Consider the following 9,256-nt stretch of genomic DNA (forward strand, 5'->3'; position numbering starts at 1 on the left):
GTGTATGTTTTGTGTGTGTGTGTGTGTGTGTGTGTGTGTGTGTTAGTGAGAGGGTGTGTGTGTGTGTATGTTTTGTGTGTGTGTGTGTGTGTGTGTGTGTGTGTGTGTGTGTGTGTGTGTGTGTGTGTGTGTGTGTGTGTGTGTGTGTGTGTGTGTGTGTGTGTGTGTGTGTGTGTGTGTGTGTGTATGTTTCGTGAGTGTGTGCGCATGCAGACAGCAATGCACTCTGGATGAAAATGCTGCATGATAGTTAGATTTCCTGTCCAGCTTACTCACAAGTTTGCACTCCTCCCCGCTTCAGCTCCTCCTCTCCCACCTGTCCCCCCGCACCTCACACGTGGTGTGCTAGTAGATCAAACTGGTGCGAGCTCACCGTCTCGTGCATATTTGTGGCCGACTTTAAATGCACTGTATTTAATACCACCCACATCGTGACAACAAGTTCTCGCTCACGTGCTTCGTCAACATCAACCGCTTGCAACAAAGTCAAATAAGCTTATGGTGCATTCCAGTCCCAAATCATCCTAGTAGGAGATCGCACTTATCCAACCTCCAACTATGAAAAACGCTCTGGAACGCCAGTCGAAGTGGGAGCTCCAACTAGCGAGGTCGGGGTGACTCGCACTACTCCCACCTCAACAAATCGAAGTCGGATAATAACGGCGGCGCCCATTGAGCCGTTATTTAAAATGTCAATAAATAATGAAACTCCATTTCTCTTTTGTGCAGCTGTTCCAAACACAGCAATTTTTACTCAGCATGAACTTTGTGTTATTACATGATATTGTGTCAACATAAATGTAACATATGACAGTAATAACGATTATGGCTTTTTTGGCTCGCATCAAAACACCTCGCTAAAGTCAGCTGAACCGCGGTTGCCGTGGATGTAGAACTTCCACTTCAACTGTCAGGAACGACAGCTGAAATATCCAGGTAGGATAAGTGCGATCTCCTACTAGGATGACTTGGGACTGGAATGCACCATTAGTGTGTTAACAGAGCCTCTCTCCCACTTGCTCCTTCTAGCGTTCTGTCAGTTTTTTTCCCCCTCTATTAAAAAACGTCATGCTCAGCACAGCCACAAGGTGGAGCTACTCCCAATGCAGAGAGAGCCCCCCCTGAAGGTTCACAGCACCAATTTCTGTTACATTACAGATTACATTACATTATGTTAAGTTACACTTAGCTGACACCTTCATCTAATGCAGTGGTTCCCAAACTTTTTCAGGCAGAGGACCACTTTGTCCCCCCAAAAATGTTCAGGGACCACCTATCAACTGAATTAACAGTTGACGGGTGCTAATTTGACTGTGCTAATTTCGATTTATATCACTTACTTTTTATGCACATTTACAAGCCTTATTGAGGTGAAAATCATACGTAAGCTATGTTTAGCTTTGTAATAAGGTTACAAATATAGCCTGTTAGCTTGTCCTGGAAAAGTACAAATTCCCTCACGGACCACCTGAGCTCTGTTGTGGACCACTAGTGGTCCCCGGACCACACTTTGAGAATCACTGATCCAAAGCGACTTACAGTTATTTACAGGGTATTGGTTGCATCCTCTGGAGAAAAATGGTATTAGGTGCCTTGCTCAAGGGGCACATCATCCATGAACGGATGGAGTTGTAAGGAGAGGTGAGGATGGGATTCCAACCGGCAACCCTTTGATCTTACATGCAAGACCTCCTCCTTAACCATTTCGCCATGGCTGCAAATACTGCGTGCTGTACTGCATACTGCACATTTAGAATGCTTCAAACACTTCAGTCTAACTCTGAAGTTTGTTGTCATTAATCACTGCCTTGAGGATAAATGGGGGTGGCGTATATAGACTGAATTTATCATTGTTGATCATGTATGGATTTTCATCATAAATTTTACATTAGGGCCTACTGAAAAAAAAAATACAGAGGACATGACCTCTGTGTCCTCAATGGTAGTTACGGCCATTCTACCTGGAAATGTAAACCTGCAACCTAATGATCACATGACCAACTCTTAACCATTGGGCCACAGTTGCCACAACTTCTCCTTCCACATAAAGTAGGTCCAAAGCCAGCAACCAAAAATGTACATTTGTGGCATAGACCATCCTGTCACAGATTTCTACCCAACACACAAAAATGACATTTGCCTCTTTTCCACTGCCGGTTTTCTGGTAAGCCTACAGCTCAACACAGCGCAACTTAGCTGCAACTTTTTTCTTTTCGGATAGGCACAACACAGCTCAATCGTGAAGCAAAAAGTGGCTGCCGAGTTGCGCTGTGTCGAGCTGTAGGCCTACCAGAAAACCGCCAGTGGAAAAGAGGCCATTGATTCGCATTTGATTTCTCTATGTTAGATGGAGATCCTTATTCCCATTAGATTTCTGCATGTTAGATGGAGAGCCTGAGGCCTATTAGGTGTGTACCCACCCACATACTTGACGTTGTTTCTCCACCCCCACAGGACTGACTTTACAGGTTTACAATGCTATACATAGAGTCAATACTTCCACAAGCCTAACCAGAATCGCTTCCAGAGTGCACAGCTGTTGCGGTGAGTTGCATCATCATATAATATTTACATGTATATAACCATTCTATGAGGCATGAGGACGAAAAACCATTGGATGCTGTAGATAATTCAGTATTGTAGGAATACCATAGACATCATGACAAAAGCTGGGTGCTTCACCAATGTTAGTACCAACCTGACTGCAAGATTACAACCGCAGTAAGTCATGCAGTTAATACTGGCTCAGTATCATGTAATGTGTAGCTCTATTATATACATCAACTCAGCTCAAAGGGAAATAAGTTTAATTAGGATTACTTTGCTGTGTTCCATTCATTTGAACAGAGGCCATAATGCATTACTGTATTTTATTTACACCATACTCAATGTAGATTGTAGCAGGTGCTAGATTTATGTTTATTTTGGCTCTATCTACTTAAAAAAAAACATTTTAATTATTTTTAAATACTATTAAATTAAACATAGGCCTATATAAATACAGTACATCATTAAACACATCAAATAATGGTATATGGTCAATGGTTATCAAACTACAAGTTGGAAACAGAACAGACTCTTATTCAAACTATTTATATGGCCCACTCTTGCAAACATGCCTATTTAATTGGTAGTTTATGACAGTTTTCAAAACACATTCAGATGTCTTTTACTCTGTTGCCAATGTTTGGAACACTGTCACTGTCAGTCTAATTCTCGTTCATCAGGTTAGAGTTGGTCAGAGGAGTTAAGTTGCTTGCAAACTGACAAGCTTTGTCTTTGGACCTCCAAACAAAGAAACATTGTTCTGAAATAACTACTTGCTTTATACTGCTCAACACACACAAAGTGTATTAACTATGCCAGCATTGAAACTGATTTTAAAAAATGACTTCAAAGCCTTGGTATTACTGAAGGCACTGACATAGCAATATCTCTAAAATGGGACACATTTGGACCATAAGGCGTTGTCGCAAGGTAAAGAAGGTGTCTTGAAGACCATTTTCAGCCAACTCAACTCAATTTTGACAAAATATGTAGTTAGAGCACTTTGCCTTTGTAGGGCAGTTTAGTTTTGGCTTGAATGGAATGTCCAAGTCTGTACATGAGACAAGGCTGCCAAGGTGATCCGACCTGTTTGAATGCAAAACCAGTTTCTTTCCAAATACTTCTCCTCACAATGTTTATGACATATTTCACAGTGAGCCCGTTTACATTAGGCCTACCACAATAGTCGGGTTATTGGAATAAACAGGTTATTGGAGTAAACTGTTTATTGCTGTTTACATGCAGTCCATCGGTTGCCTGTGTTCCACTCAAGTGTGTGACACGAAGCTAGAATTTAAGTCTTGTGATTGGCTACTTATTATTCTAGAATGTCAATGACCTGTTAATAACATGATTATGCTGGATACATGTCTTCAGAAATCAGTTAGCCAAAAACCTACCTGTGCAAATCGGATTTCTCATAAACCGGCAATGGCAATCAACCGATTATTGAAACATTTTATTCAGTTTACATGAGCACTTGAATAAAAAGGTTACTCCAAAAACCTGATTATAAACGGTTTATTGATGAGCATATAAACAGGCTCAATGTGTTTTACATGCTGCGTGCCCCAGGAGGCACGGAGCGTGAAGGTACAGTAAGGTGGTCCGTGTACTGCACAGGTGATTGGACAATAGCAGTGTTACACTTACCAAATATCTGGGCTTAAAGGGACAGTTTGGTCAATTTCAACATGCAGTTGTATTGCTCACGCTACCCTTGACTTGTCAGTACCTGGTGATGCCACATTTTTCGGCTCAGCCCTTTCCAAGATATGAGCAATTCTAATGGGGGCAGCGTTTGTTTACATTTTTAAAAAATGAAACATAGGCCAACTCCAAATATTTTCCCAAAAGGTACTGCTGTTTGCTAGTTGTCTGCTGATGTTTTATAACCTTTTGGATGTTTTTGGAATAAATAAAAATGTTTTTTTGAAATGTAAACAAAGAGCTGCCCCCATTACAATGACCAGGATCTCGGAAACGGCTGAAGAAGAAGAAAAAAAAATCTCAGGCACTGACAAGTCCAGGGTAGTGTGAGCATTACAACTGCATGTTGAAATTGACCAAACTGTCCCTTTAATAAACAGAATGATAGTGACACTGTGCAACATGACTGCAATGATAAAACAAATCTTGATAGGTATGAAGAAAAAAACCCTTAGGCCTAAAAAGAAATGTCCTATATTAATCAATTCTTTCAATCAATTCTTTTAAAAAAAAGCATTATTCATTATTGACTAGGGCTCCCTCGGAAAAGAGGCAGTCGCCTCAATGTGACTACCCTAGTAAAATAAAGGAGAAAAAAAAATCATACAATACTATGCAATGTTTTCAATCATAAACAAAGCTGCTCCCCATCACAGGAATGGGTTTCCACACCACCGTGTTGTCAGAAGAACTGCTGGAGTGCCCCCTGTGTCTCTGTGTGTTCACCGACCCCGTCTGCACACCATGTGGACACAGCTTCTGTCTGAACTGCATCTCCGACCACTGGAGCAACTGCCAGCAGTGGCGCTGTCCAAGCTGTAACGAGGTGTTCCTCAACAGGTGATTACAAAAATAAAGCCCGCAACACGGGCCTCCGGTTTCTCTCATTGTAATTCCTTTGCGCAGAGACGTTATAACCCTACTGTCACCAAAATTGTAATGGCTATATCTTTATCTGTTACTCTTGGTAATGTCATAGCATTGTTGTTATGATGTAGTAGAGTATTTTCAGCAAATGGTGAATAGGCCCGCCGGCGACCCCATCTGAACTAAGAGGCTACTTGTGTGACATTTCGGGCAGTATGCCTCTCATCAAACTGATCAGGGGTGCATTTTTTGAAGCCATAGTTGTTAACTACGTTAGCTACTTTGTTGTTTGCAATGCAATTTCCTTAATTGGCTAACAGCTACGCTTTCGAGAAACACATCCCTGATGAAGGACATGCTGCCCGAAAACGTCACATTGAAATAAGAGAAATGGGAGCCGGGTGTTGTGGACCTTTTATTTTTTGTTGTTATCCTTTGGCTTTGCCAGTCATGCACCCATTTTGAAATGGATTTGAGGTTTTTTTTTGTCTTTGTTAAATTGTGTTCCACTGCAGGCCCAGGCTCAGTGTCAATGACGTCCTGGCAAAGCTGACAAGGCCCTCCAGGAGAACAGGTATAGATGTGTTCTCATTTATTCTTGTGTTCTTATGTATTCAACCCAATCCAGTGTATTGTGCCCATGTTCACAATGAAATCTTACAAGGGCATCAAAATTAGCTAAATGCAACTAACATAAAAAAGTATGTGGAAGTCATTGTGCACAAGCCTTCTGTAGTCCAGGTGCAGGTGTAAGGCAGGAAAATGCTAATTGATCAATGCTAAAAATTCAGAAAACACAGCGCAACTACACTTTTCTTTCTTGGGGAAGAAAGGAATAAAACATTTAAAATGAACAGTATTCGGTGGGCTGTGTTTTTAGCAACTTTTTTTTGTTTGTCAATGCTGTCCTATAAGCTAACATGCCACTTCAGGAGGACATTAAAGGGCAGATAATGAAACAACTTGTCTCTCCAAGATTTAAAAAAAGGACAGAGAGCGAGGGGTGTGTGTGTGTGACAGAGAGAGCACAATGGGTTGCTGTAGGAAAAGGGAGACTTAACTTGTTGATAATGCTGTTAAGCATTGATTGTAGGCTGTGTTATGTTATGTAGGCTTCTATGTAGGATTGTAGGCTATGTTATATTTACTAGAGATGCACCAGATCCGGTTCCGATTCCAGATCCGGCAGGATAATAGGGTTTTTCACAGGATCCGGGTCTGGCAGGATCTTAAGCAGTGGATCCGGTATCCGGCATTTTACCTAAAAATCAGGGTCTGGTGCATCTCTAGTCTAGGCTTTTCAGTCAGTCTTTCACAACCCCAATCACTGCATGGAGTGAAAGCCTTTGTAAGCGACTGAGGCAGGCAGCGTGGCAATAAGCCAATGAGTCTAAAAAATAGTTTGAGCCAACGTAATAAAAAGGGCCCATGTGTGCAAGTAGACTGTATGTTTCAACCCTTTTGTAGGATCCGGTATCCGGTTCCGTATCCGGCAGGATCTTAAGCAGTGGATCCGGTATCCGGCAGGATCCTAAAAATCAGGATCTGGTGCATCTCTAATATTTACCCCTCCTCATAATCCTACAATAGTCTAATGATATTCTAAAGCACTTTGTGACGGTCTTTCCTTTCTCTCCTCCACTGTCCTGTCAAAAATAAAGGCAATATATATACGGTATATAAAAAAGAAAAACATTGTAAGAAAATAACATGCTTGCTTACTACCGTAGGTCTGGAGAAGGCGTTTGAGGTTTTCAAACAGCCTTTCCGCAGCAAGCCTCACCCTGTCCTGTCTATCTCGGGGGCACACTGGGTGCTTCTGTTGCTGTTCTGCCTCCTGGCTGTTGTGATCGCCTACTACACTACGCATAGTATATGCCAGCAGGACACCTCAATGTCACCCTCCAGACTGGCAGAACTCTGTGACCAGAGAGTGACCTTTCAGGATCACGAAGGCAAGGCAAGGCAATTTTATTTGTATATACTGTAGCGCATTTCACACACAAATGCTGTTCGTCTATGTTTTCAACCAGTATTTTTCAACTGTTTATGGCGACGGACAAAGCGATGATTTGGATAGGCCTTCTGTTTGTGATGTTACAGTAAAAGTAGCCTCCATTGAGATGGAAATATTATCCGTATTTAAAAAGAAATGAAGGGTTTATTTGCAAAACGGTGTATCTCCATTTTGACTTTTGCATGTTATTATTGGAAATGACTGTTCAGAGGTCCTATCATCTATGTTTGAATTCTTGCTATTCAAATATTTTGAGAACATACTTTTTTAACCTATATAAAAGTGTCAATTTCCCAACATTCTACAAAATGGAGATACACCGTTTTGCAAACAAACCCTTCAAATATAATTTATATTTAATTATATATTTATTTAATTATATAATTTTGGGGGGATTGTCTTTACCTACTCGAAGGGGAGGCTCACAGTCAGTGAATTTGAAAACCCCTGCAATAGAGGATTTTGCATTTAAACGTTACAAATAACCACTCAAATATCCATTGTACATATTAATCAATGTCCATTCATCCGCTAGGTGATTAGGCAGAATATTCAGACGACTGTCTCCGACATGGATAGAAGACTGCATAACCTGACAGCCACGGTGACTGTCTTGATGAGAAATGTGTTGGCAACACGCATGGCTCTGGCTAAACTGGAAGGGTTTCATGACAAAGGAATTGCAGTAGAGAAAAGTATGTATCCCTTAACATTCTCCATTTCACAGACATTTACATTTTCTTTCACAGTGCTTTTTTATACAGTGCATTAACAGTATTCACTGAAGCAACATCATGATGATTGCTCTCATTCATGTGTAGTAATTGAGCTTTAATTGAGCTTACCTTTAAGTAAATGTTTCTAAATAACCGCTTAACAATGATATAATATTTGAATGTTTATTCATATTCATATTTTTTCATATTTAATATGATGTTATTTTGCCAACAGAAATGAAGTGGATTCTGCAATATGCAGGTATTGGTCTGTTAACTGGCATGACAAAGATCAGACATTTGTTAATAATATACTGTATAAATATTAACTTACAGTTTTCATTATTTATTTACAATTTGTCGTTTTAATGACTCCATAATCCAGTTGCACTTTTTTTGTGCTCTCTTCTAGTGGATGTCACGTTTGACCCTGACACCGCTCACCCAAGCCTTGTCATTTCCCCTGATCACAAACAAGTATGGCAAGGGCAGCCTGACCCTGCCCCCGACCCCAGATACAACAACCCAAACCAGTTCGACTCCTGCGTCAGCGTCCTTGGCAAGGAGGGCTTCAAGTCTGAAAGGTTTTACTATGAAGTGAAAGTCCAGGGAAAGACTGACTGGGATTTAGGTGTGGCCAGTGAATTCATCAAAAGGAAAGGACAGGTTGTGCTGGGAACAGCGAATGGATTTTGGGTCATATGGCTTAGAAATGGAAGCCAGTATGCGGCACTGGACAAGACTGTGATTCCCATCTCCCTGAATCATCGGGTGGACACAGTGGGTGTGTATGTGGATTACGACAAGGGCCTTGTGGCCTTTTACGATGCAGACAAGGGGACACACATATTTTCTTTCACCGGAGCTGTTTTCAACGGAGCGCTCCATCCCTTCTTTAGCCCAAACCTCAGCTCAGATAATAAGAATTCTTCCCCCATGATAATTACCAAGGTTTTTCCCTGAATGGCACATCTTTTATGCAGAACAGTGATTCTCAACCTTTTTTTTGAACAAACGCCCCCTGCTCCTCATCCTAAACCTGCCAACATCCCCTTACTATTATTTTTTTTTTAATGGACTAATGCCACCAATGACAACTAAGCATCACCACCTCTCAACTGTATCCTTCTCAACGCCCCCTAGGGCTCCCCAACACCCCCTGGGGAACCCCCGTTGAGAAACACTAATGTAGAGATTTGGTGAGGATGTGAATGCCAGTGATTTATCTGACTTGGTCAATGTCATTTTTGTAACAACAAGGACTACTCGATTTATCTGTCAACACTCATCTCTGGTCATTTTTATCTGGTCTACCTCAACTCTCAGAGTATGTTTTTGCACATTTGTCTAATCAGAATATGTTTTTGCACAAAGCCTTTTTCTTTTTTCTCAAGTTTTA

General features: G+C 41.1%; 2 protein-coding genes across 2 annotated transcripts; both read left to right on the forward strand.

Moving 5' to 3' along the window:
* The first annotated feature begins 2,511 nt into the window (after nucleotides 1-2,511).
* Nucleotides 2,512-7,114, forward strand: LOC134437915 (E3 ubiquitin/ISG15 ligase TRIM25-like). Its single transcript, XM_063187487.1, has 4 exons — nucleotides 2,512-2,544; nucleotides 4,914-5,097; nucleotides 5,640-5,698; nucleotides 6,855-7,114. The coding sequence occupies exons 2-4, from the start codon at nucleotides 4,916-4,918 to the stop codon at nucleotides 7,112-7,114; spliced, it is 501 nt and encodes a 166-aa protein (XP_063043557.1). The 5' UTR covers nucleotides 2,512-2,544; nucleotides 4,914-4,915.
* A 576-nt stretch (nucleotides 7,115-7,690) lies between these two features.
* Nucleotides 7,691-8,820, forward strand: LOC134437914 (zinc-binding protein A33-like). Its single transcript, XM_063187486.1, has 3 exons — nucleotides 7,691-7,836; nucleotides 8,093-8,119; nucleotides 8,270-8,820. Exons 1-3 carry the CDS (start codon nucleotides 7,713-7,715, stop codon nucleotides 8,818-8,820), a joined length of 702 nt encoding a protein of 233 aa, XP_063043556.1. The 5' UTR covers nucleotides 7,691-7,712.
* Nucleotides 8,821-9,256: the final 436 nt, after the last annotated feature.

This window comes from Engraulis encrasicolus, chromosome 21 (assembly GCF_034702125.1).
Source record: "Engraulis encrasicolus isolate BLACKSEA-1 chromosome 21, IST_EnEncr_1.0, whole genome shotgun sequence".
Lineage (NCBI taxonomy): Eukaryota > Metazoa > Chordata > Actinopteri > Clupeiformes > Engraulidae > Engraulis > Engraulis encrasicolus.

Excerpts from the sequence above, each read along its gene's own strand:
- LOC134437914 (XM_063187486.1), top strand. The coding sequence starts at position 7,713 with ATGGATAGAAGACTGCATAACCTGACAGCCACGGTGACTGTCTTGATG. Across the intron at positions 7,837-8,092 it reads AGGAATTGCAGTAGAGAAAA|AAATGAAGTGGATTCTGCAA; the intron begins GTATGTATCCCT and ends TTTTGCCAACAG. Across the intron at positions 8,120-8,269 it reads GTGGATTCTGCAATATGCAG|TGGATGTCACGTTTGACCCT; the intron begins GTATTGGTCTGT and ends GCTCTCTTCTAG.
- LOC134437915 (XM_063187487.1), top strand. The coding sequence starts at position 4,916 with ATGGGTTTCCACACCACCGTGTTGTCAGAAGAACTGCTGGAGTGCCCC. Across the intron at positions 5,098-5,639 it reads AACGAGGTGTTCCTCAACAG|GCCCAGGCTCAGTGTCAATG; the intron begins GTGATTACAAAA and ends GTTCCACTGCAG. Across the intron at positions 5,699-6,854 it reads AAGGCCCTCCAGGAGAACAG|GTCTGGAGAAGGCGTTTGAG; the intron begins GTATAGATGTGT and ends TTACTACCGTAG.